Genomic DNA, 25,858 nt, shown 5'->3' with positions numbered 1-25,858 from the left:
GATGCAAATCTCCCTGCAAGTGTCGACACGCCTGGCGCTGCACGACATTAAGCTGCTGCTATTGCGTTTCGCACACAAACGCTCCTTCCACGGCGAGACGGGTGGTGGTGCAGCGGAGAGTAACCTCAACCTCATTCCCCACCTCATGCAGGCATGTCATCTGTTCTCACTTTCTGCTCCGCCCTCTTCTTTTCTCCTTCAATGACTACCATTCGTCTATCTCTCCTTCCTTCATCTAGTTGGCCTTCTTCCAGATGAAGAAGGAACAGGCCATGGAGCCGCAGCGAGCCAACCTGATGTGTGTGCTGGAGAAGCCTGAGTCCTAGTAAGAGATACTTTTGATCTCGTGGTTCAGAACCTCTCGTGATTGTTGCTCTCGGCTCTGAGGATCTTCTGTGTTCTAGCATCTCTAATGCCATGATGGTTTCTATTCACTACCAGAGTATTAAAAGTTTTCCCCTCCCCCTTTCACCCCAGTTGGAGCAACGCGTGCTGGGAGGTGACAGGTCCACTGTACAGCGCAGTGGTGGCGCTCCACCTACTGTCACGAGGAGAGTGGGACCAGCACCGTGTCTCTCTGCTGCGTCACCTCATGGCTCTTGCGCACGCTCGCGCAACCGACGGAGTCGCCGCCACGGAGTCCCCCGCCTTCACTATCTACAAGCCCTACCTCCTTTTCTTCGGTCTCATTCAGGCCTTCTACGAGTACTTCTTCAAGGTGCGTGTGTGCTTGTCCGTCTTGCCATCTCTTCACCTTGTCAATGGTGTTGGGTGTAAATCATCCTCCACTCCAGACCGTCAAGGCGCCAACCGATCAGGGAGCACACGGTTGCTGGTGGCCAGAGGCGGTGTCACGGTACATTCGCAGTTCGGACGAGCAGTTGCTCGCGGCGACGCCGGAGTTGCTGAGTTTCTTCGAGAATGACCTCTCGCCTATCGAATCGGTGGAGGAGTTCCTCGATGTAGTGGGTGAGTTACCTTCCTTTCTTGTCTCGTCTTGCCCCGAGGTTTGCCAAGGCTTTACTGTGCGGCTGTTTTTTGTCACGGCTGTAGGAATGCTTGGCGAGGTGGACGCCCAGGAGCTAATCCAACTGGCCACTACGGGATCCCGATAGAAGAGCATTGGATTTGCTTTCACTCACTTCCCTCTTTTGATGATGATGATGCCGAGTACTCAATCGCTCTCCCTCACGCACAAGTACACTCCGCTAGTAAACCCAAAAATGTGTGCTACCTGCTATCTCTATTCTGCGTTTTCATGTGTCTAGTTTATTACATGCATACACTGTGGATCGTGTCCTGTCTTTTTCACCTACGAGTTGGCAGTGACTATTTCAATTGGTTGGTCGACTCTGTAGCAAGCTTATTGAAGGGTATAGACGTAGCCTTCGCAACGACGACTTGGTAGGACTTCCGGTGAGGCCATGTAGGGCGCCGTTATCCGCCTTTGCGCTCGAGCTTTACTTTGAAGGGAAAAGGATTTTTTGCTGATCACTCCCCTAATTTTAGTGGAAGCGAGAGTCGGCCAGCTCGTGGAAGATTTGGTGGACCACTCACTTATGTGGCATCAGAGGCCGTTCAGCTTGCTTTTGAGGTGGATCTGCTTACCTTTTTTTCCACCAGAACTGGCATCGTCCCCTCGACGATTTCAGCTTGCACCCTCCACTTGTAAACGGTTAGAATCGTTCAGGGAGGGAGTTCACGCACTTCCTCAGCATTAATTGGGGGTCCAGGGAGTCCCCGCAGCTGAGAACCTTACGGCTCCCTGTGTGACACAAATATAACCAACGGAAACTCACCAGTGAACCTTGACAGGGTGCGCGGTGGGACCAGTGGGTGGCCGGTGTCCACTTCTGGGGAGTGCATTTATTACTGGCTCGCTTAAGAGTCCTCTTCGACATTCACAAATTCCTGCCTTTCCACTGACGACTCTCCCGTGGCTTCGAATTAGGGTAAACCCCCCCTCCCCCCGTTGGACTTTCGATGAGACCTCGTGGGGCCGCTTTGATTGTCGGCGTAGAATTTCCGCCTATCACCCGTCTGGCGCGTTACCGGGGTAGAATCGTGCCAATCAGAACAAGTTTAGTCTCAGCAATGATTGCCCACCACTTTAGTTTCACCTTTGACCTTCTTCCTGTAATAAAACTAGAATCGCCTAGGGGACGAGGAGACCCTCCGCCCTGCTGTCGGCTTTTTGCTAATGCCACACCTCGACTCTGGGACGGATGTTTCTTTTCATCGTTGCATCGATGATTTCGGCTTATGCCCCCAACCCGTAATCGGTTAGGACTGTCTGGGAAGTAAGGAAATCCACATCCTTCGTCCCTCGGCAGTTTGCTTCGACTATCAACACATCAATGAGGCGCGCGAGGAGCCCCCAAAAACCAAATGGATAAAAGATGAAGCCAAATAAAACGTCGTGACATTTTTACAGCGGACTGCACATACTAAAATTTATTTCTCCAGTTTTTGACTTTCAGTAGAACGCTGAAGTGCCTCAGGCAGCGGCTCCACACGGTGCTAAAATGAGACAGCACAAAGGTGAATTTGCGATGAAATTTATCAGTCTTTAAAAGGAAATGGGACTCGATTACTTGATTCACGGTCATGTGAACACCGGCAGGGAGGTTGCGTTGGATGTACTCGAGGAAGACACTGGCTGTGGATCCTGTTAGATGAGGAATCTGAAAGGAGAATAGAAAAGAAACTGGAAATCGCAGTACAAGTAGATATATTAATTTCACAAAACTCGCAAACGTAGACGAACCGTGAAAGTTTTAACATAAGTCCGGAACTCGTATTGCCGTTGATGTTTCTTGTAAATGAAGGGTGATTTGTTCAAGGAGAGGCGGTCGAATATTGGCGAGTTGCGAGTTTCCCTATTGGCAATAGAGGAGAAGAAGAATTACACCACCACACATGTGCCAGAAAAATAATCATCTAAAATAGTATTTAAAGGTAAAAAAGACTACAATAATATCGAAACGAGATTGTCAATCACTCGCAACAGAATTAAACCGAATTTGCCCCATCTTAAATAAAAACGAAACATACAAGTTTGCAAGCTATAAATGAATCATAAACAATCCTACCAACTACTTTCAAGCCCTCACAACAGCGATATTCTTGTAAAATTAACAACACAACAAAATGTGAATGTCATGCACACCTCTGATGAAACCAACTTACTCACACTTTGCACTGCAGATCGAAATGACCACAAACAGTATGAACAAAATTTTCGTAGCTCTTCAGCACTGAAGGTTCATGACCTCTGACTTCAAGTTCCAGTTTTTTGATAAGAACATCAGGTTCATCGACTTCTTCACCCTGAGACTGTTATCGTAACTGAAACACATTACGTCAATCGGTTCCCGAATAGTTGACAGTTGTGCTAAGTTAAGATATGGAAGTAAAAAAGGACGCGAGGCAAACAGCCGAGAGACGCCAAAAACACGACAAAGAGGCCCCATGATTTACCTTTCGGGTCAAAGGAATGACAACAAATTGATTCACCTTTAGTGAATGACTTTCACGTATAATGATAATGATGCCAAATCCCATTTAGCTTTCGCCCAAATAAGGTTATTTTGCCGTTTTCAACATTGTCTAGAAGAGCAAAATTCATTTTGTATTTTCACATTCTCTAAGATAATTGGCACGTGAATTGACCATTTGTAGGCAAATTAAATATTTTCAATGTTGCAAATATTTTTTTGCTTTGAACACACAAACAACTCAAAACATGCCTTAATCTTAACTTCTTTTGAATCGTCACTTTTGTGCCTGGCATGCTTTTTGTGATTAATTCTTGTCAGCTTAGCCTGCTACTGGTTTGTAGATCCTCGAGTTCACTGGTCAGATGGAAAACACAGGTTCGACAAGTGTTAGCATAATTCGTCACTTTTAGTTAGAGCAGAACCGTCAGATGAGGTACAAGTCCCCGGTCCATCAACTTACTCCCCTGTTGATTGTTTTGAAGCGCTGCAAACTCAGCAAGAGGAAATAGAGAAGACAGTGAGTTGTTTATTCTTGGCCGTCACTGTGGTAAACTCCATAGATCAAAGAAAGTGGACCCTTGGTCAGTGAGCTGTTGCCATTGTCTACACTAGCAGAAGACTTTAATGAGCACACTGTGTACCTTGAGAAGCTGGAGGTGAGGTTGTAATATCTAGACTTCTAACGACTCCCTTTGCTCCATGATCTGTACTGCTTTTTCCGCCTCATTAGTTGTTGAAGAAGCGCTACGGTAAAATGCGTCGATTACGTCGTGATGGGAATTGTTTCTATCGTGCGTTTGGTTTTGCATACATGGAGTATCTAATGCAGGGCAAGAGGAAAGAGGAGGCCAAAAGGTAGAGCTTTCATTCCCCCATTCACATACACCGGTTTAGATTCATTCGTTTCTGTGATGAATGCAAGGAATTCCTCATCTCCGTCGGCTACACTGAATTCACAGTGGAGGACTTCCATGAACAGGTAGGTTCTTCTACCTTACACAGAATCACCCCAAACTAGTTTACTGGAATGGTTGAAAAGCTGGTACTCCAGGACAGTTCACTGTCAGAGTTGGAAGATCTCTTCAACAACCAATCCTACTCCGATTACTACGTTGTCTTTCTTAGGTAAGTCCTCCCTCCAATTATTGTCCTTACCTACCTTAGACTCTCCGTGTCCAGCTACATGCAACGCAACGAATCCTTCTACTCCAACTTCATCCCGGATAATAAGACTGTCCGCAGGTTCTGTGAAACGGTATGACTCCATTTCTCCATGCAACCATTCATTATCAGAATTATCCATCTGCCCATCTCCCCATCCACTTGTTCGTACCGTCCATCCGTTTACCTATCCCTTCATTTTGGCCTTATTTAACCACCCAACCCCTCATCCTTCTCTCCATTTTCCAATCCATTATACAATTCACCCATCTTTCCGTCCATCCACTCGTCTCTTCACACATTCACCTATTTAGCTACCAGATTTTTCATCTTGGCCCCACTTAATTGTCCATCTGTTAATCCCCCCACCCATCTCCATTCATTCACCCATTTACACATTTGTCGATCTCTTCTTATCTCTATTCATCCATCTAAAAATTCTTCTACCCACCCGCCCAATGGTCCATTCGTTCATCAATTTCGGATCAACTGATCTCTTCTTATGTCGAAGTATTCCTCCCTTATCCATCTATTCTCTCGTCAAACCATCCACCTTTCCAGGAGGTCGAGCCGATGGGTCTGGAGTGCGACAACGTCCACGTAGCTGCACTGGCCTTGGCCATGGATGTACCAATTAAGATCGAGAATTGCCAACAATCAGGCGAGTTGAATAGCCTCGAATTCCCCGGTCGGGAGAACGCGAGTTCGGGCGAACATGCTGCCGCGCCTGTTGTGCTGCTCTATCGACCCGGACACTATGACATTTTGTATGCCTGAGAGAACGGTGTCACTCACACGGATATATACTGCAACGTTTGCCGCTTTTTTCACTTTTCCTCGTGAAATGTACGCATGTGATTGTCTGCGTTAGCTCTTTGGTCTCTTTCCTTTGTAGTCGAGGCTTTTTTTCCGCCTTGCCCCCCAGTCTCCCCTTTCCTCGCCAACTGGGATGAATTGGACTTCGTCTCAGTCACATTTTTTGAATTGGATAGCTGGAAGTTAATTTTGTGCCTGATCTAGCTGGATACTACCTCATCAACTAATGGAAGACACTGAATGGCAGAGACGTGCTTGCTGTGGAACCTCGCGTGATGTGAGCAGTAGGTACGCAACTGCCATACTTTTTTGCGCCTTTCAAAACTCCTCGTCATCTAGTCTACTTTCCAGTTAGGGGTGGTATCCAGCATGGTTGTTGAAACCTTCCACAGACCTGTTCCACGGCTGAGCAATTTTGCTCATTCCGCTCCTTGCTGCGTTAGCGAAATTCACAACCCGCTTGACCACCACTTGGTGCGATTTGCAGTTTGTTTGCTCCGATCGTTGGTCAGGTGAAAAGTTAACGCTAATCCTTGGCGCTACATGGATCAAATTTGGTCTATTTCTGACCCAGCAGAGCCTGTTTTGCCTTTACAAGGTGTGGTCTGTCATGCAGAATTGAATGACTTTATTACCGACGCATGGAAGGGTTGGAAGAAACACGCGAGATCGAAAATTCTACTTTGAACGGATAATAGATGCCTTGCGTAATTATCACCACGTCAAGCCACAGGAGATGGACGTGTGAGTTTTTCCTTCTCTCTGCTGTCAAGGAACACTTTCATCCTCCACTACCGCAGTCCCAGCTCAGATCTCCGATCTGACACTTGGTTCATTTTGCAGTCCAAAATTCTTCACCACGCACGAAGGGCGGTTCCAATGGAGCGATAAAAATGACAACCCTAAACGCACATTGGACTGACCTTTTAAAGGCGTTTTGTTCCGCGCTGATAGAGGTCACCTGGGGTCAAAATTTGGCGTCGATGTGTGATCTTCCTCTTGCAGGCGGCAAGAAATGCAAATGCCACCCCATTTTGGCAGCACAGAATTCCATGTAGGTCGCTCCTCCTTTTCGAAGAATGGTGAATTGCTTTTAAGACTCTTAGAACCCCTTTCTCGTGGGAATCGGTTGAGGGCGATTCCTGCAGAAGCAGCGATCAGTGACCAACTCACGAGTTGTGCTCGAAGCAGTCAAGTCTCAATCACTTTTGTGTTCGCTTTTTGCCTCCACTCTCAGCCATCTAAAATTTGACTAATGTTGAATAATTACTTCGTCTTTTGTGTCAGGTAACCAAGGAGGCATTCTTCAGTACCACTAGCTGTTCTCTATATGCAGGTCAATTCGGTACTCTGCTGCCCTCTCTCTACTGTTCTCATTCTCCCCCAATTTTATACCCCACCCCTATTTCATCACGTATCGGTTGAATGAACCACCCGATTGGAGGTGGTACAAGCGGGTTCGCCTCGGTCCCGAAGCTAAAGCGGGAGCAGCAGCTCCTTGCCAGGACTGGAGACGTCGTGGTCTGCGATAGTAGTAACAGTAGCACCGACGAGAAATGCTTGAAGAATCGGTTTTACTGTAATGAATCACCAGATGGCGGCGCATCAAAGCTAGACGGACCTCCACCATCCTTGGGACTTGTGGGTCGCTAGTGACGAGGAAAGGTGTTGAGGCTTGACGCGTCAAGGACAACGTTCAGTGCTGTGGTGATGAGACAATTTGTCGACATCATTCACATCAACTGGGAGGCGAAAGGAGTGGAGGAAGCCACTAAGCAAATGCACCTCATTCACAGATGGAAGGCGACAAGGTTCAGGAGGCTGCCACTTTGTTCTCCAATTCCCTCATCTACGTCGGAGAAACGCGGTACGCGATTAAGATTTTCCGCTGGACGACCGAGTTGCATTGGGAAGAGGAGTGGACATATCCCATATCTGTGGCCGTCCCCACTAAGACATAAATGTGTCCTCAAACTTAAAAGTAGGGAGGAAAATAACCTCCCAAGACCCAAGCAGGACTAAACGATCAATGGAGGAAAAGAGTCCCGCTTCACCCCTTCTGTATTCCCCTGATGATGTTTGCCCAAGTAATCACCATCTCAGCATTGGATACTCGCTATCGAAATAGACTAGACGGTTAGGAAATAAAATTTGGATAGAAGTGGAGGTGGAGGGGGCTAATTTTTTTCCTTGGCTTACTTGGTTTTAGAAGTAGGGTTTCAAGAGGATGCCCCTGCTGCCACTGTGTTTGGCCTTCCACGGCGCTGTGTCCCTTCAGGTAAACCCTCTTCCAACGTATGACATCCATCCAAAGGAAAAACCGCCCATTTTTTTCGTTGAAAAATGAGTGAGCTTACACCCTCATAAATCATGTCGCCTCTACAAAACACATTAATAAATCAAACCACGATGAAATGATGCCCTCAGTTTCACTAACAAGGTGTCACTAGGTGCATCAGTTGAGGCACGTCGCGTGGATGGGATCCACTTGCTCATTGGCTTGCCTCACTCCATCTCCCAGTTTATGTGAATGGTGTGGTCTTGTCACCACACCACTGAACGTTGTCCTTGACGCGTCAACCCTCAACGTCTTTCATCGTCATTAGCGACCCGCAATTCTCAAGAATGGTGGAGGTCCGCCTGGCTATAATGCTCCACCATTTGGTGATTCATTCAGTAAAACCGATTCTTCAAGCATTTCTCGTCGGTGAATACCGTTACTGCTACCACAGACCACGCCGTCTCCAGTCATGGCTTCAGCTTTGCTACCGGAGTGAACTCGCTTAAACCACCTCCACTCAGGTGGTTTGTTCGACCAATGCGTAATGAAATGGTGATGGGGGTTAAAAGTACGAAGAGGAGGAGGAGGATAATCGAGCTGACAACAAGGAACACCGAATCGACAGACTGACTCGTATTTATCTGCGTGTAAACAAGCGCGCTAGTGTCACAAGTCCCTACAAATGACAAGCAATGGCAGTAAGCTCTGCTTCTTCCGTCACCTGATATGAAGTGTCACAACAGCTAGAAATTTCAGCCGCTCTTGTGGAAAATTGCTAGCACACTTTTTTGCCAGCTTTGACTGGCCACTGCCTCTTGAAGTTCAGGCTTGATGCCCATCCGGATTTCTATTCACAGTGGAACGGTAGCAGAAATGGGAAACCCGCAGTGGGCTTCTGTTTCCCTCTGTGTTTTGGCTCAGCACATCCCCCTCGCCAATTGGCGGAACGAAATTGCCTTCCAGTAGGATCCATCGTTACGTCATTGAAACGAGCGATTGAAGTCTTTCGAACGGGTAGACATCCATGGGTGTCCTCATCATTGAAGTTAGTACCACGATTGCCTGAATGACGTGCTGACTGGTCTCTACCGGCTACTAATGATAGAACACAATTGACATACACCACAATCTATGACTACTTCAAGGGCTCATAGTGGACAATCGCGTCAATCCCTCTCTGATACCTGGTTTGGGCTTTTTCTTACCATCTTTTGAAAGTAATTTAGAGGTTGGAATCAGGATCTCGATTTTCAGGCACAATTAAGGTGTCTAAAGGTTGTGACATCAAGATCTCTACAACAGGAAATGGCATGCATGTGGTAGGATCGTGCATCCCTCGGATTGGGTTGGCTTTCTCTCAGGCATATCACGGTAAATTTATCACCGCAAAGAGGAAAATTAGCCATTTTTATACCCTGCCTAAAAAAACTACCAATTAAAGCATTATTCACCGCCAAAAACTGTACAAAGGATACACGCGCACGCTGATAGAAAGAGGAATGGTACCAGTGACAGTTGGAGACTAAAGTCACCCAAAGGAGCGCTTTCGCTCTACCAACTGCGTCCTCAATGCCGCCGCAGAGATGTTGTCACCACCACCGACAGTGCGCGTTACTCGTCGACAAACGGGCACCGGGGCAACACAGATTTCTACTCGCGTCGCTGAGTCGCCTCCGGGAGCTCGGCGACCTCCGCCTTCCACTGACGCCACGGGCTCTGCCTCAAACCAGCAAGAGACGGGGGCGGAGGGGTCGAATCGGATGCGTGGTACAGCGCCGTCATGCAATGCCGACGGCCATCGGGCTGGATTTGCGGTCACTGCGAAACTGTCGTCCATCAAGAGGCGGGTCAACTCAGGATCGATGGAGGCTGTGGCACAAGTGTGACGGTGTGCGATCAGACTGGCCTGGAACAGCGGAGAGAGAGAGATCCCAAAACTTCTCTATCTATCTATCCACGCATCCTGGATCCATTTATTTATCTATTCATCAATCCAGACACCCATACATCAAAGAATATTTGCAAACCTTTGCCGCAGCAGCCCTAGCAAAGGGCCACGCGAATCCTAGTTCCGTGGCTCTTTGGTCGGACGCAAAGTTCCTGTCCGCGGTGGCGGCGTCAATGTTCATAGCGGCAGCAGGACGTTGCACCATGATAATCTGGTAGCCTAGAGTGTGGAGATGAAGCCGCGAGAGTCTACGCAAACCCACTCCCACCCGAGGCAGTTGAGTGGGGTGAGCAAGAAGGCTCCAGATCTCTCGCATCTCATCCAACATCACTGCGGCGCGAGGTGTCGACACACTTGCCTGAGAGGCTACCCGACCTTCTGAGAGGAGGCTGCGCAGATTTGGCAGCTCTTGCTCATTCAGGCCTGGGGAAGACAGACAACTGACTGGTTCGTGGTATGCGCAATCATAGTTATCAGATTTGGCAACTAATGCCAATTCAAACTTGGGGTAAAATATGTTGACAGGTTAGACTATTGTTATTAGTGTTCGAATTGGTAATAACTCTGATCCTCGAAGGTCAGTAGAATCGACGACTCTGCGATGGCATGCTACTGACTTATGCTGTTAGTAAGGTAGGGCGACCAAACAAGTTTGTGGAGTTTTAGTAATGAAATAGAAGTAGCTACAGAAAGCTTTTCACAATACTTCGCTGATTTCATTGTCATTACGATCCGTGACGCCTTCCCAGGCTCGCACATTTCCACTTTGGATAGGAACGTCCCATCTCTGGAGGCAAAGGAGAAAATTTAGTCCCAGCTAACTCCGCTTCTGTCTCACTTTTACTTCCCAATTGTTTAATCTATTTCTCTGGTGATCGTCTAGTGTCGAGAAAATGTTGGAATAACCTCGTAGAGGAACACAGAGGACGTGACTAGGGTGACGAATCCTTCTCTCACTCCTGCTTCTGCTTTATCTTTGGAAGCTAACTAACCTCGGTTTTTAAAGTAGACAAGCTCCGCAAAGCATATACGCATTTCCATGCCTTTTACAGATTTCTAAAAACTGCAATAAACAGTTGTAGCTAGGTGCACCGAAGACGTGCTTTGTCTTAATCTCTGCTTGATAGGCGACAGTTTTCTTGACTCCTGAACCCGGATAAAATTTATTACTGATCACACTCAGCGTCAGTGGTAGGTGCTCAATCTGGGCATCTACTTGCTGTTGTTTTAAGTGCGGTTCCGAGAGCTGCAAATGCTTAGCAGTAGACTACTATTGGGGCCCGGGTATACTACTTATTGTAATAAGTGGCGAACCACATCGACAAGCTTGAAGCAGGACACGAGTCCCCACTCCTTCTCGATCCACCACAGTCCGCCCTCCACGCCGGTATCATGGAGTTTTGACACTGACATCCTAGCTTGTTTGTTCATCTCCACACGCATGGGTCTTACGGTATCTTCAGAAGTGAATTCCGACTTCGACGGTTAGGTACTGTGGGACACCGCCCCAAAAGGAAAGAATCTGCCGGTAATGATGTATCTTCTGGAGACTGACAGTGGAGGGAGACTACTAAGTCTCACGAAGAGAGACCGTATAGGAAAAACTCATTTCCAGTAGTCTATGTGATTAGGCACTACATATTAGCAACAAGACCGACTAACTTCTGGCAGCAAAATCAGGGCGGTGGCACTTATCTCTACTGACTCACCAATCGAGTCCACGTAGGGAAGGAGAGTGCGAGTGAGATTGGCCACGAAATTGGTCTCCACGAAGGAGGCCATTTCAAAATGGACCAATGTGGCGCGGGGCGTCTCCACGGCCAGGAGGTGTCTCAACGCCTCCATTCTCTCTCCACGGATGTCTACAAAGTGGCAGCGGTGGTGGAAGCATTAGTGAAGAAAAGTCTTGTTGACTTCACTATCACCTGTTTAATTGAGCAGGATGCAAGGATATTCAAGAGACTACCAGTGGTATGAAAGTTGACATTGTCCCTCCTCTGGAATCCTACTTTCGGAATTTATAAGGAATTCTATAAAATAATTTTCTTCTCAACCTATCGCGGCATGCTTTACCGAGGTCCTAGAAACCCATAATGAGCTCTTAGAAAGGGGGAGGACACCCATGGGAAATTAACTCCCAAAGTCGTGATCCTCATAGTAGATCTGCATGGACTTTTAAACCGTACTGAAATATTCTCAAGGGAAGGAATTTTATTATGTGCAGGGAGAAATATAAAACGCCTTGTGGTTCATCAACGCCTACCACCGGCCACAAATCTCAGTGGAGGGGGGCGAAAGGTGGCACAACTACTTAATAGCCATTTTAGTAGACCGTAGCAGAAGTGTCTTACCAGGTGAGATGACAGCATTGTCCATGGTCTGCAGACCACCCACCACAAGGAGGTCAGGAAAAATGGCCTCATCCTTCCCCACACCGCCTCCGTGATTGCCCCACTTGCGCCAGGAGGACATGAGACCGGGCCAAAGGCTGCTCAGCCGTGGGTTCTCCTCATCTCGAATCAGAATGTACCTTCATAAGGGAAGAAAGAGAAATGAGTTGGTTATGGGTGAATCAGATTCTTAAGCAGAACGTCAGCTCCAACATGTACCCTCATTCTTCGGACCCGTCTCTCTATCTACTCCGACTCAGACACCTTATATTGCAACACTGGAGAAGAGGTCAAATAGTCCAAGTCTACACAGAAGGTGCAGTGCATGTCTTGAGCAGACGCTCCATCGCATACCACAAGGGAGGACTTCACCACCATGCCGCCCACACACCTCATGACAGAATGTGTAGTTCCCACCTCTCCTTCTCCAGTATAGCTAGCATGTGAGGTGGAGGGTGGCAAACCTTGCCGACAAACTGCAAGAGGAGCCGGCATATTAAACAGCAGTAATCACGTGACACCGCATTCAACCCATTTCAATCGTTACCGTGGTGAAGATAAAGACCATGAAGCCTACGGAATTACGCTGTGTTGAGCAACCATGCGTAAGCTAGGCTAAGCTCCATGTAAACGAAGCGATGCAACGCACACACACACACGCACAACTGACAGAAGTACAAAGCATCAACAATCGAAATGTTTAGCAAAGCGGTTGTGGTTAGCTAATCAACTGTAGTTGGAGTAAAAATGTCACTTCATGAAGGCGGGTTCAGTCTTGAAGATGAGTCAGTATGTACTGAGGGGGAGCTGAAAGCGGGTGCAGTAAAAGCCTTAATTTAGCTCGGACCACGCTTGAACTACAGGCAGCAATAGGAAGGCTCCAAGATGTTATTATTTCAAATATTCTAGTTGGGAATCTGATTGGGAGCTCTTAAACTGACTTTCTTTGCTGCTACAATGGAGGGGGGAAGTGCCGCAGATGATCAACTTATAACCTGATGTCATGACTTAACCAATTAGTTGTTATGGCGTTACTCGTTTTAAAACCACATCAGCTATGGGAACTGACATCTTGGAGTGGTGAATATTCAAAGGATTCTGTGTAAGGTGGCTAGACTACATGATTGGATGATAATCGACAACCCCATCAAAGACGAGATCCGACGCAAAATTTGACGGTGTCACTGTCAAAAAAGAAGGGGTCTGAAGTACTACCAAATCAAAGGCGTGAATGTGCTGACAAGATGAGACGATGTTTTCACAGGAAAGCATCTACTTTCAGCATAAGCAGTGTGTATCAGATTAGGTTCGTGATACCGTGTTACTGCCATATGCAAGCTTCGATTCACAAAAATGTGGGTGAGAGCTATCAACTTAATGACTAGAGGATTTGTATGGGGTGGGGCTCATGCACACCTAGACACGCGTTGTTGCTGTAATGCCAAGAAGCTAAACTTGAGGCATCATGAATACCCGCCTTGGTGATTTTTGGAAGATCTCGTGGTTTTTCGCTCAGGTGGAAGTACAAGCTACGCCAAATAATGGCATAAAACTTTCGTTTTGTAATCAAAGGCACCGAAAAAAAATCAGTCAGATGAGCTACTAATCTATTGCTATAGTATTTTGCTCATGCCTTCGCAACCAAAGGAACTGCTTGCGATGAGTATTATGCACCCGTTTTGTAAAAAAGCTCAGAAAGCGGTCATTTGATAAAAGATGGCTTGGTGAATGCCAGCCATCATCCCACAGACAGATGGGGTGGCCAAATCTCAATTCAAAGTCCTGCAAGTAGCTTGAGAAGTATTTTATAAGGAGGGAATAAGCCATCTCGGAAGCCGATCGGGCAGTTACTAACCCAATTGACCAATCAGCTCAGCCATCAACCCCATCTGTTCATCTGATTGGCTAGTTGGAGGAGATCCCACTTAGAGGCGTCCGGTAACTGGTTCAAATTGTGAGGGTGCTTTGATGAATTACATCGAAAAGAATGAAAACCACATTTTTAGTCACCAACTTTCGCGAGATTTATGTAGAATTCGTTTAGAACCCTGTGGTCACTTGTAATGACCTCTTCCTCTATCTGCCTTTCTCGAATTCACTGAGGCTGACCTGATAAAAAACACGCATCATGTATCCCCTTCAAAAATGACCCTAAAGGCAAGTTCAAAGGTCAGAAATGGAGTGAGCACGACATTTATTCCACTTGTCAGAATAAATCACTTCCAGTATAACAACTATAAAGGTGGAGGCGCAAACTCCTTATCAAGCACTTTTAGACATTGAAAAAGACTGTTTAAGTCGTATTTAATCATAAAAAATCCTAATGACAATTGTTCTGCATAACAAAAAGATGGCAACAGACTGCTGTATAAAACTAAGGATGCTCGATAACGTAATGCATAAACTGTGCATTATGAACCTTTCCTCTATTCTCCGGTGTTGTAAATACTCGCGAAAACCAAAGTATTATATGCATTCATCAGCAGATGCAAAAGTGATTTACACAAAAAACGAAAGTGGTCATCGTGTGTCCAACGCAGAAGAAATAACAACTCGCGCGGCACAAACAGTCACCGTGGAATTCTTCCACTCATGGGTAAAATGAGTTTACTACTACCAAAAAAAGTCATAAAACAGCCTTATTGTCAGTCTCGATCTCCTTTTTTTCTGCATATCCACTCAAGAGGACGGTGTTTCGTCTCACAGCGTAAATTCATCAACCCAGGGGAAAAGTAATAAACTGTCAAGATACTAATTAATGATAAAAAGCCAAACGTGATGGCACCGGTAACTAACAAACGGTAAGAGACATCGCTAACTATAAAGTGCTCAGCAGATTGTGCACTTTTGTCTGCTCCAAGTATCATTTAGAAAGTTATGATGGAGTTACATTTTTTAACAAAAACTGACCACCACCAAGAGATAAAAGCAATTTTCGTATCTTTAAAGGAAACAAGTAAAAAGCAGTGAAAATGGCAAGGTTTCTAAACAATTATTGCGCACTTCCCACCAAAATGGCATTTAAATACAAACTTTGGAGGTATGCCAAAGTTTTGGCTATGTGGAAGATTACCAAGTTGGTCACAAAGTCGGACAACTTCCACACCTCACCAATTGGCATGCATGGAAATATTTCCATGAATTCTCTGAGTGATAGCAAAAAAAACAACTCGAAAATCCGCCTAAGTAAAAAAGCATTCCTAATCAAAATAAGGAAATAGCAACCAACCGGTTAGCTCGAGGAGCAGTGTTATTGCGCCAAACCGCACCCTTGTCGTACTCCAAGACAAGATGTACATCCGTCTTCGGTGTTTCAGGCAGACCAAAGTTAGATGGCGCTGCCAAAACTAGAAGCAAACCACTCTAGGTTACGGATTTCTAAAAAAAATAGAAGGGCATTTAACTTTACTTTCTCACCTTTAACTGATGAAGGCAGAGCTTGGGTTTCACGAGACGACAAGCGAGCCACGAGAGTAACCTCGGCTCCCTCTCTCGCCAGCCTTGTGGCCATAACAGGAGCGTTGCCGCCCAAACTCAAGGTGCCGCGCTCCGCAGTCTCCCGCAGCCGATTTGGATTTGTCACCGTGGAGATGGCTTTTGTGACCAGGAGTTCGAACAATGAATGGTTCCTTACATATCGTCTATGAGGATAAAAGCACTTTTTATCACCTCAGAAACTTACTCTGCTGCTGCACCGGCAGCAAGCATTTGGGTGAAGTCATCAACAACATCCTCCAGACTGTTTAGTTCAAACGATGCATTGGGAGAACGATGCGAGTGTCGTGCGGTGTGGGAAGCCGCTTCAAGGGGCTCAAAGAAAGTAAGAGCGTTGACAGTGACGTCTGTGCAACCGCCGAATCCGACTATCACGAGAGGACCGGGTTGGGGCTGTGGGAAGGGACGGTAGGATGCTTCTAGTCGATGCAGACCACTAAGAACAGCCTCAATATTGAAGTGCGGAGGATGGTAGAGCCAAAACGGCACGCACAGTGCGGCAATTGCAAACGCGGTGCCAAGAATGTAGTGTCTATTACTATATTGTGATGGCATCGATTAACACATACAAGTACAAGCAATACTGTTTTTAAAAATGAGCGCAAAACACCCGAGAAAATTCTTGATGTTGATTGGCTTTTTTGAAGTTTTACCAGGCTTCAAGGCTTCTGGATAAATAAGACTCATATTATCTCCAAGCGAATTAGTTTAAGTAGGATAGTTGTTCATAACACACCCTAAACACTGAATTAAAAAGATTTAATCCTTTTAATCAGGCAAGGGCTGATAAAAGTGGAAACTGCTGAGTAGCATTGCAGCTGATGTTGATTTAAATTAAAGCTTGAAGCACGTTATGGCTAATCCAAAACTCATCAAACAATAGCTTCTAATCTTAGTGATTTTTATTTTTAATATGTTAGGCATGTAGACTCATCTAAATTAAAAAAATATTTCACTAAATTTCTTGTATGACTGGAGAAGTCAGTTGGGTTCTATAATTTATCAAATCACTTTTTAATATCAGTTTCGCTTAATGTACTGGATTTGCACACTTCGACTAGTTAGCTTGTCAACAGGATCGTCACGCTATTCTAATGACATGGCCCACCCCCTTCTCGTTGCTTTTATTTCCTGATCAGTATGCGACTTGATTTTACTCCCGAAGTAAAGTGGCTGTCTTTCACTTCAATCGCTGATTAGTGTCGAAAACCTTTAGCAGACCTGATGAGCCCAATTCCCATCCCGTTGCTTGCAGTATTTGCCACTTCATCCCTCCCTAGAATAACTCTGCCGCGATAAAAATATGCTAAGTAGAACGTGCCGCTCCCGCCCTCTCATGCGGTTCAGGCAATGACACCACCCACTAGCAACTTATATTTTCGCACATGAATGAAGCAATGTGGATACGTTAAGGACAATGAGAACGATTAACCATTAATTTTTCAGGTCATTAGTTATGCAAGACTCCATCGCGCAGGCATTACATGGCAGGCGTTTGTGTGTTCTTCGCCAAAACCATCTCTTGATAGTGTTTGCCGCAGTAGAGTTGTTTGTCAGCCTGCTTATAGTTGTTGAGGCTAAAAGAAGCAAATTTGAACGGATGGATTTAGAAAATCCTTAGTAATTTGGCTGTTAATAAGCACATGTGTAGGTAGGCATTCTCACTTGAGGACTACGTCACACTGGCCACAGCGGAAGCAGCCCTTGTGCCAGATCTGGCCGCCGGCCTCAACTCGTTCCACGGCGTACACCGTCTTACCGCAACGGACGCACTTCTCAAGCTTGGGCTATTCAAAATGATAACATTTGGAAACTCTAGATGAGATTGAAACATGGAAATGAGTGCTGCAGAGTTGACTTAAAACGCAACATAATCTGATCAATTTCACGTAAATCTTAACCGTGAGTAGCAAGAGGCTTCCAGTCTGCTACCAATTTAAGCTGGGCAAACTTTGCTGTCCCAAATCGCAGGGAAGCCCAATAGCCCCCTGGTAATAAATAAACTGAATTCACACAGCCAGGGCTATTTAGTTGTGTGAACTGCGTGCAGCCGGTTTTGTGACTATTTTACGACCCACAGTGGGCTCTGATGGGACAAGTAGTGTCATTTCTTATCCAGCCCGCAAATAACCACACTCCTCATTAACGGGATTCACATAACATGTAAATTTGGTGCTTGGCCTACCTACGAATCTACCTTTCTGCTTTTTTGGAGGAGTGCTCCAAAAAAGTGAAAGCTGGAATACACTAGTGATGGGGGAAGTTAGGAACTTAATGGCCCCAAAAATAAACCAGGATTTATTCTAGGGAGGAGCACGCGGCTAATTTAATAGGATGTAAGTAGTATAACCGCAGGTGACTTATTGAGTTTACAACTGCTCTTTCTTTGTGATGAGTGATTCACCTCCATTTTTCATTTACTCAGGATAGGATGAGACTTCCTCCCATTACTCATCTAAAACTTTCGTAAATTTTCTCACATAAACCCATCCTAACCATAGCTGCGGTTTAAGTTGGAAGAAAAAAAGATTCATAAGAGAATTCCATGCGACCCTTATTCTATAATGAAATTTAAGAATGTCATATTTGGTGTTGGCGACCCCTCAAAATGGTCACTTTGTACATCCTGTGAGGCATAAGGGGGATGGGTCATTCGGCAAATACAGGCGGGAGGAGTGACTCGAAACCTACGCAAAATGTAGGTTCGTATGTACCTACCTATCTGTACAGCGAAGTTTGGTGATGAGTCAATGGCGTCGCACCAAAGCCGCAGTTACCACAGCATTGCAAAAAATAGTTAAATTTGTCTTTAGGGTTGATGAGATTTGCATCCAGCAACAAATTATCAAGGTGAAATAAAAGACTACAGTTTCGATGAGAAATAGACTTTTAAGGGGACAGAAGTAGCCGATGCTAATTTCATTTCACCTACGAAATGACATCCTTAATCGAAGCATGATGATATCCCGGGTAGTAGTGGGTACCACCCTAGAGTTGCCATTTGATTGGTCAACTGCTTGATGTGATTATTTTTGGGAAAAAATGTGGGAAATATAAAAGAGAGCGCCAACTTACGGGCTGGAACGGCATGCTGTCGTCAGAAGAAACGCCTCTGTACGAAAATGTGCCGTGGACGTCTATGTAAGTAGTCTGTCACCGCATCTTCACGGCGGCCTCCGATTGGCTTACTGCCACTGGCCAATTGGAAGGCGACCTTTGCCGACTTGCACACGTTCGCTGTTCCGCAAGGTGGAGGACAGTCCCCCTCCCTTTCTGACGGTGATTCAAGTGAGGCGACAGCAGGTAGACTCGGATGTATCGAAAGTTACTATGAGTAGTTAGGAGATGAATAGCTATGGTTAGGGTGGTACTTGAACTTTGTCGTGAGGGGATTGGAAGTGTCCTGCAGCGTAGCCACGGGGGCGGGGGTTGAAATCATGGGTAATCAGAGTAGGTTCATTCCCATTGTAGAAATTGAAGTATCCCAGTCATTTTTAGTCTGAAATTTTTTATCAACTGAAGCGATAACTCTACTTGTGTACTTATTTTTATCAGCGATATAACAATTTTGAAATGGCGGCTTCCTCCGCTTATTCAATTTTTTAATTAGAAGGCAGATAGCAGTAGCGTCTTTTTTTTTGGACATTAAATTTGTTTTCTTTTGGACAATTTTGCGTGAAGGCATTATGCTAGCCACCTATCATCATCCCTTTATAACCTAGACTGAATTGCGCAAATGGTGCCGCTGTCTGTAGTATTTTTGGTGCTTTCTTGATGCGGTTGTGACGTTATGTGTGCCAACCAAACCCTGGTCCCTTTAATTAATCCGCTTTACGCCGTGTAAACACGATGTCATGTTCTGTTGTGTTTTTTAAAGTATTCCGTCTGATCAAGCAGGAGGCACTTGAGTCTCCGTAGACTATACTTCGGCTTGGCCTTTTGTATGTTAATAGATCTCCTGGCATGCTACTGTAATGTCTCACGACTTCAGGGAATACTCAAGGTACAGCAGTAATTTAATAACTGCCCTCATTCCAGTTATTATTTACTAAATGTGCTTTGTTCTGTACTTTCACCCAGAAAACCAAGATCCTTTTGCTGGATTTTGCTGACTAGGTTTTGCCCTTCAAAGGCGAAGTTCTCATAAATCATGTAAGTTAGCCAATGAAAATGGAAGAAATGATCGCGCAACGTTTGACCGCCAGTTGAGGTGTTGTGATTGGTCAATTAAACCGATCGTTCTGTCTAACAGACAGACGGCAAGGTGCAGTCCCGTTTGACATGAGCTTCCTTTTTTAATCAAAATTGTAAAACTGCCTGTCGCATGAATCAACCAGCCCTCTTGAAGTATGGTGTCATTTCTATCTACGAATTTGCCCATCTGCAAAGAGGGTGAAGAGTCACCACCGAGGAGAGTTTCTAAGCAGTCGAAAGGGGTGGTAAAAGAGACCCCTTACCGCTAGTTATGACTGGCATGATTGGCGCTAAAGTCGCTTGATGAGAGAAATCGTTACTGCATTCCCATTGGTTCCACCGCGAGTGTGTAGCTGAAACCTCCTTCACCTTCCTGCTTAGGCTGCATTTTGATTGGCCCAAGCACGGGTATGCCCAGCACCCGACACACAGACATACTGTAGCATTGTAATTTGACTCGTCATTTCTAGTAACAAAAAATATGCCATTTTGGGGACAAAATATGGGATTTATTTGCCTTGAGAAGGTTCTACATAGCTGTGACATCTAGATGGAAGGTGACCTTGACCACCGCTGATATGCGAGCTGCAGGAATCTTGGAGATGAAGCCCAGAAAAATAAGGATATCTACCTAGTTCATCCTTCTAAATTCGGTCTTGTTGTCACCCGACGCCCGGTTTCAGCACAGACAAGCAGGGGAAATGGCCCAAGTGACTGCCTTTCTCCAGAATCTGGCTAAAGTACTTCACGAGGTGAAATACCACACGTGTGGTAGGACTTTTACGGGAGTTAAGGGCCTTTCGCGCCTCGTTTTATCTACGTTTTGAGGTCTTAATGACCTTTGTAGATGACAGGACTTGTTTTCCTTAGATCATCAATTAAGCGGGAATCGGGGACATCTAGGACCAGTAGAAGGTGTGCTAAATAACTATTTCTCATGTGTAACAACACTTTTTGCATTCACGGACCTGAGCGCTCGATCCTTCTTGCTCTTCCACGGATTGGACAACTCAGCGGTTGCATGCGAGGTAGGAGTGGCGAAGACGCCCAATACCAATTTTGCTGGATGGGTTGCTCGTCAAAAGGTAAGAGAGAAGGAAGACCTCCACTGTGGATGAACCAGTCTGTGGGTTTTATAATGGCAAATACAAGCAACCGCTCCAAATCGAGATTCGTCGCACAAGGGTGTGGGGTTACGATCTGTGCACGCGACCCCCCTCTTTGGACTGGTCAGAGGCAAAACCGACTGGCAGTCGGAATCCCCTCACTTTAAAACCTTCTATGGTCGTAGCTCGTATCTCGTAATTTACTGCAACCCATCGGTTACCTGTGACAACTGAAGCAACATCGGATATATCGTAAATAACAAATATTCGATTAGCCGTGGATACTCCTGCCCACGGGAGTGCCAGCGGCCGAAAAAACAAGCATTAGTGCACCCAGCTGCCACTAGTCGTTTAAAGTAGTCTTACCCCCCTCTTTAGGCACATTCCCCCCGCGCCCCTCCTATCGTACCCCCTCCTCTGCCCTGTCTCTCCTGCCAGTCACGTAGACACTTGGTTGCAAATCCAGAGGGACATTTGTGCGCTAGAAAAGAGCCCAAAAGTACTTTTGCGAAGCTAATGCTCCTCCTCCACTTTTTTTCCTCTCCATTTCTCTGTCTAATCATTCATGGAGTCAGTTTCAAAACATTTTATTAATTACTTGTCTCTCCAGTTTTTTCGACAAGCCCAGCAAATGTACTACTCTCCAAGTAGTCAGTAGCAGCCTAGTGACGTAATCTATTTCTTGAACTTCTAACCTTAGAATTACTTCCGAGGCAAATACTGATAATCGTGTCTTCCAGGTGACAGACAAGCATATCACTATCTCAAACAATGTAGTTGGCATTTTCAACCCCTTTTTTGACACCTTTAACCAACCGGGAGAAATTTTGACCTTTTAAGGTCAATCATGAAACACATTTCGTACTTTCTGGGGCCACTCATTCCTAGGTAAACAAAAACTACTTTCTCACATCGTCACCTCTCATCACAATGTGAGTTATAAAGTTAATCATCTGTTGCTCCACCGTTTTTGTCAGTCAATCCAAAATTTCCAAACTCGCATTCCTTGTGACTAGACATGTGAGGAGCCCTGGCCTCATTGTCCCATTTCCGAGCCCTTCAGCACATTCAAAGAAGGGTCTACGAAGAGGAACACAATTGCCTTTTATCCATAGGAGATGTTCAACAAAATGCCCTCATGGATTAGTGAAGTACATAACCTTGAGAGCCATCTTCGGTCAAATAAAAGAATTCATGAACCCCCGACGTGGTGAACAAAGCAAGCCGTGCGACACACTCAGACAAGACCAATTGGCAGTACGTCTGCACCTGCCATCAACATCTCTTATGGATGGTTGAATGAACAGGAGGCTTAGTTACTGGGGCCTGGATACAGCGAGGCCCCAAGTCAAGCCGAGAGTGCTACCCTAACGGCACCATAGCCGCCAGAAAGCGCCACCTGCGATCTACTGCAACTACCCCTGACGGAGGCTTGACAACAAGTCAGCATGTCGTACCACAGAGCGGAGTAGTCTAATCCAGGCACCCCTAATCACGATGCCAGGCCACAATCTGTGACAGCGATTGGACATGCATCCAACATCGCGTGGACATGGGCCAAGTCTCCTCTGAAGGGAAGCTTGGAAAGAAGAAATTGGGGACATCTCGCTACAGTGATGGATGGAACGCTCGGCTGTAAACACTTGCTTGAACGATGTCAGGGACTTAAAGACGACCGATCTTACGCCTATCAGTGGCAGCACGGGCCGTGGTAGCTCCCACGCCACACCACAGCATTCATTCGTGCAAGCATTCAGTGAGCGTGGAATGCCTGATTCCGTGCCCCAATCCATGTATTACCTGTCATAAAATCGTGCATGGGGTGAATCTAGCCATGGGAACGGTGTACAAGCGATAGAAGTATGCGGATCCCCATCCCACGATAGTTCAGCCGCATTAACAAATCCTTCCCTGCAGAAGCCGCTTTCCAAGTAGGCCGTGGAATGAGGATGAGGAATAATTAAATAAGGTCTCGATGGTATCAAAGATTAGAGGCGCGGCAATTACCAGAGTTAGTATTGTTTATTAAAGCAATTAAATGTCATAGATGAACGCATGGATATCAGATGGATGGATGAATGAATGAATCCAGGCTACATGGATTCGAGATGAATAAATGAACCACCAGGACAGCTTGATGATTCGATAAGAACTCTATGGAATTAACAAGCTTCCAGCTCTGCAAAACACTAAAAATTGCCTCATAACACAGAAAATCCATTCCATTTCCTTTTCATTTGAAAAATCTACCCATAAATTACGCCGCAGATACTCTCGTGTGTGTATTTACGGACAAATTTGTACACAAAGCATTAGTAAAAATCACCTCTCCAAACTGCTCCATACCTCCTCCCCCAATCCCGCTCCCTCTCCCTAACCCATGCATCCTGCCTGCCACGCCTTCCAGCCGTCCAGCCATCCACAAATCTTCCGCGCCTTCCAAAGTCCCAGGCTTGATATGTCACACCGCTCTGGCGTCTTCGATGCCATGGCAGCTGCCGCCGATAATTCTCTTGCGGTATCCACTCTCTTCTTCTCTTACGCCCCAGCTGCCACGAGTCTACCTCCTCCACATGTCCTTCAACAACAACAGGATCTCTTTGTTTTACTTTTCCTTGGTAGGGTCGCGTTCGAGCACAACAGCCCTCCTCTTCGTCTTCTCTCTCTCGCCGTTTCTTCCTCTCTTCACAATCTACACAGCTACACGAAGATCTGGCTGATGAGGACGACCGCTGACGTTGCGGTTCACCACGCCTGTCAACAACCACGTTCACCACCGACCGCATTCGGAGTCGAGACACCGCAGGATCATTCGAGAATTCCCGTCTAATTTGAGGTCTCAGTGATCTGCGCCTCGATTCCAGTGGTTCTCGAAAACTACGCTGTCTTGGAGGGGATGCAAATGGTCGATTGAATTGGCGACCTTGATCCAGGGGTCTTCGGAATCTGGAAGGTGGGTGGGATGCATATTCCTGTCGAGGTAGTGGTGATGATGGTGGCGAAGGTGGTAATGGCGGTTGGGTTGGAGTGGGCGGTGTTTTTGGACCCTTGAAGGGCCGACAATCGAACTCGGGCTTAATTGGTGGGTATCTGGAAGCAAGCCTTAGAACACTCAGTCAATAGAGCACTTACTGTTGACTGCTTGAGGCTTTTTCGATTTGCTGGCTTGCCAGTTTCTGCTGACGATGGTGAGCAGTCAGAAGAAGCAGTAAATTGGTCAAAAGTTGACGCTTTTCTGCGCTTAAACCTTGAAGAGGATTATTTGGAGAAGACGCAGGATCTGAGGTCTGTGCGGCACTCCCGGGTTTGTCATCAATCTTAAAAGCAGCCAAATTTGACGTTTCTTGTAATTATGGGTGAAAATGTGTTTAAAAATGCCCCCAAAAGCTCAAACCCCTTGCCAGAGACCTTACCTGAGACATCCTTCGTCAAGGTGGCCCCGTTGACTGAAGACTGAGCGAGGGAAATATCGATATTTCGAATGAAGAAAGAAGCAGTTTGAATCAATTTGTCTGCAATCAATCAGCTGACTTGACTCGTGTCAGCTGATTGACACGAAAGTGAGCACCAAGAGCATAAGAAGTAGGCGCACCCAGTTTACCCACCGTTAATCACTCGTAGTCCGAATGTAAACAGCACGAAGTTGTACCTTTACTCCAACACTGCATCGCTCCACATCATGTTGGAACATTGTTACAAGCATGCCATATGGACGAGATGGAAATAAAGCAAATGTGACAGGGCAACAGCTCCATTCATTTGCTTCACCGAAGGCAATAAATACCTCGGCATACCTCATCCCTCACTTAGAAGAACGATAAACATATAGGGCAACTGTATTTGGCCAAACTGAACCATAAAGCAGACTGAGAAAGTAGGAACAAAAGATGAATTAAAAGTAAAGCAGCAAATTATGTCCCATTTATTCATATACAAAAGTTACGAGAACGAGGGAGGAAGGGTTGTTTTACGCGGGCGGCTTGTACCTAGGGATGAGTTTGGAGAACTTTGGCAGACCAATTATGTCACTGTCATAGTAAACGTTCTTGATATGTGGTCCTCTGTCCTTGTACGCGTGCTTCCCATTGGCATCGATTGATATCGGGAGGAGACCTGATGGGTAAGCGGATGTGACAGATGACGATGCGCAAAAAATCTACTCGTTTCGTTTAAGTAGCAAGTGATTTATCCACTTCACACACACCTGCATTCTGAGCGCGTTCGATGAGCATTTCAACATAAAGCTGCGAGCTCTTGGTCAAACCAGAAACTTCGCGAGGCAGAATGGTTCCATCGGGGCGTAGGAATTGGCTCAAGATAAGCACGTCAGTGTGACGCAGCTTGAGGCCCAATCGAATGATAGGGTCGGTTATTCGTGGGTCACCAAGGCCGGTCATATCAAGGAGGTGGGCCGAGCGTTCCGATTTGCAACGGACGCCCTCATACTAAAAAAAATGAATTCTGATGAAAACGCTTCACAAACGCAACCTACGGTTGTGATATTGCCTTCTTCCGTCCGTTTGACTAAAATTAAAAAAATTACGAGTAGAATATATTGCATAAAAGCGGAGGTAAGTTATGTACTAAGAAACACTCACTTTCTTTTTTGAGTAAATGAGCAGAAGTGAAAATACACCTTTTGGGGGGAGACAGCAAGAATCGCAGTGTAGAACTCATGGAGATCTAAATACACATAAGCGGTATTCAAAAAAACATTTGATGTGAGGAAGGAAAAAGCAATGATTCTAGTAAGAGAATATTGTGGGGACAGGTAGATTTGGGTAAAAACGTCAAAGTACAATAACTCATGAGTGGCCCTTGTTTCTATTCGCAGCACTCTAGACTCTCAAAAGTAAAAATGAGTGGCGATAACACCGCGTAGGATGACAGTAAAGGCGGTGAACACAACCAATAGTACTAAACACGAGAACACGCACCCAGACCCTCAGATAAGGCGGCTTTACCAT

At 45.9% G+C, this 25,858-nt stretch overlaps 7 protein-coding genes across 7 annotated transcripts in view; 2 read left to right on the top strand and 5 right to left on the bottom strand. All coding sequences in view use genetic code 11, as the record gives it.

Annotated features, from left to right (window-relative positions):
* EGR_09233 (Protein purity of essence) overlaps nucleotides 1–1,115 on the top strand; it is a gene marked incomplete at both ends in the record, with an annotated part of 28,982 nt that extends 27,867 nt beyond the window's left edge. The window contains 5 exons of the mRNA XM_024498482.1: nucleotides 2–155; nucleotides 240–300; nucleotides 478–718; nucleotides 795–969; nucleotides 1,054–1,115. Of these exons, the coding sequence (XP_024347115.1) occupies nucleotides 2–155; nucleotides 240–300; nucleotides 478–718; nucleotides 795–969; nucleotides 1,054–1,115 (693 nt within the window). The remainder of the gene's footprint in view (nucleotide 1; nucleotides 156–239; nucleotides 301–477; nucleotides 719–794; nucleotides 970–1,053) is intronic.
* A 1,339-nt stretch (nucleotides 1,116–2,454) lies between these two features.
* On the bottom strand, nucleotides 2,455–3,564 carry EGR_09232 (28S ribosomal protein S10; the record flags this gene model as incomplete). The annotated part of the gene is made up of 5 exons (XM_024498481.1): nucleotides 2,455–2,520; nucleotides 2,595–2,684; nucleotides 2,768–2,879; nucleotides 3,194–3,336; nucleotides 3,481–3,564. 5 exons carry the CDS (start codon nucleotides 3,562–3,564, stop codon nucleotides 2,455–2,457), a joined length of 495 nt encoding a protein of 164 aa, XP_024347114.1.
* A 298-nt stretch (nucleotides 3,565–3,862) lies between these two features.
* On the top strand, nucleotides 3,863–5,438 carry EGR_09231 (Ubiquitin thioesterase; the record flags this gene model as incomplete). The annotated part of the gene is made up of 8 exons (XM_024498480.1): nucleotides 3,863–3,875; nucleotides 3,911–4,017; nucleotides 4,061–4,156; nucleotides 4,231–4,355; nucleotides 4,395–4,479; nucleotides 4,519–4,625; nucleotides 4,665–4,755; nucleotides 5,223–5,438. The coding sequence occupies 8 exons, from the start codon at nucleotides 3,863–3,865 to the stop codon at nucleotides 5,436–5,438; spliced, it is 840 nt and encodes a 279-aa protein (XP_024347113.1).
* Nucleotides 5,439–9,286: 3,848 nt separating this feature from the next.
* On the bottom strand, nucleotides 9,287–16,146 carry EGR_09230 (putative ADP-dependent glucokinase; the record flags this gene model as incomplete). Its single annotated transcript, XM_024498479.1, has 7 exons — nucleotides 9,287–9,664; nucleotides 9,786–10,129; nucleotides 11,416–11,568; nucleotides 12,058–12,236; nucleotides 15,326–15,443; nucleotides 15,514–15,737; nucleotides 15,779–16,146. The coding sequence occupies 7 exons, from the start codon at nucleotides 16,144–16,146 to the stop codon at nucleotides 9,287–9,289; spliced, it is 1,764 nt and encodes a 587-aa protein (XP_024347112.1).
* A 925-nt stretch (nucleotides 16,147–17,071) lies between these two features.
* On the bottom strand, nucleotides 17,072–18,681 carry EGR_09229 (LIM and SH3 domain protein; the record flags this gene model as incomplete). Its single annotated transcript, XM_024498478.1, has 3 exons — nucleotides 17,072–17,168; nucleotides 17,257–17,378; nucleotides 18,667–18,681. The coding sequence occupies 3 exons, from the start codon at nucleotides 18,679–18,681 to the stop codon at nucleotides 17,072–17,074; spliced, it is 234 nt and encodes a 77-aa protein (XP_024347111.1).
* A 4,272-nt stretch (nucleotides 18,682–22,953) lies between these two features.
* Nucleotides 22,954–24,690, bottom strand: EGR_09228 (hypothetical protein; the record flags this gene model as incomplete). Its single annotated transcript, XM_024498477.1, has 4 exons — nucleotides 22,954–23,070; nucleotides 23,270–23,981; nucleotides 24,024–24,208; nucleotides 24,541–24,690. The coding sequence occupies 4 exons, from the start codon at nucleotides 24,688–24,690 to the stop codon at nucleotides 22,954–22,956; spliced, it is 1,164 nt and encodes a 387-aa protein (XP_024347110.1).
* Nucleotides 24,691–24,858: 168 nt separating this feature from the next.
* Nucleotides 24,859–25,858, bottom strand: EGR_09227 (28S ribosomal protein S18a; the record flags this gene model as incomplete). Its single annotated transcript, XM_024498476.1, has 3 exons — nucleotides 24,859–25,004; nucleotides 25,096–25,336; nucleotides 25,829–25,858. 3 exons carry the CDS (start codon nucleotides 25,856–25,858, stop codon nucleotides 24,859–24,861), a joined length of 417 nt encoding a protein of 138 aa, XP_024347109.1.

This window comes from Echinococcus granulosus, assembly GCF_000524195.1.
Source record: "Echinococcus granulosus chromosome Unknown EG_S00138, whole genome shotgun sequence".
Lineage (NCBI taxonomy): Eukaryota > Metazoa > Platyhelminthes > Cestoda > Cyclophyllidea > Taeniidae > Echinococcus > Echinococcus granulosus.
The sequence above is the reverse complement of the archived record's forward strand: the minus strand, read 5'-3'. Positions and strand labels throughout refer to the sequence as shown.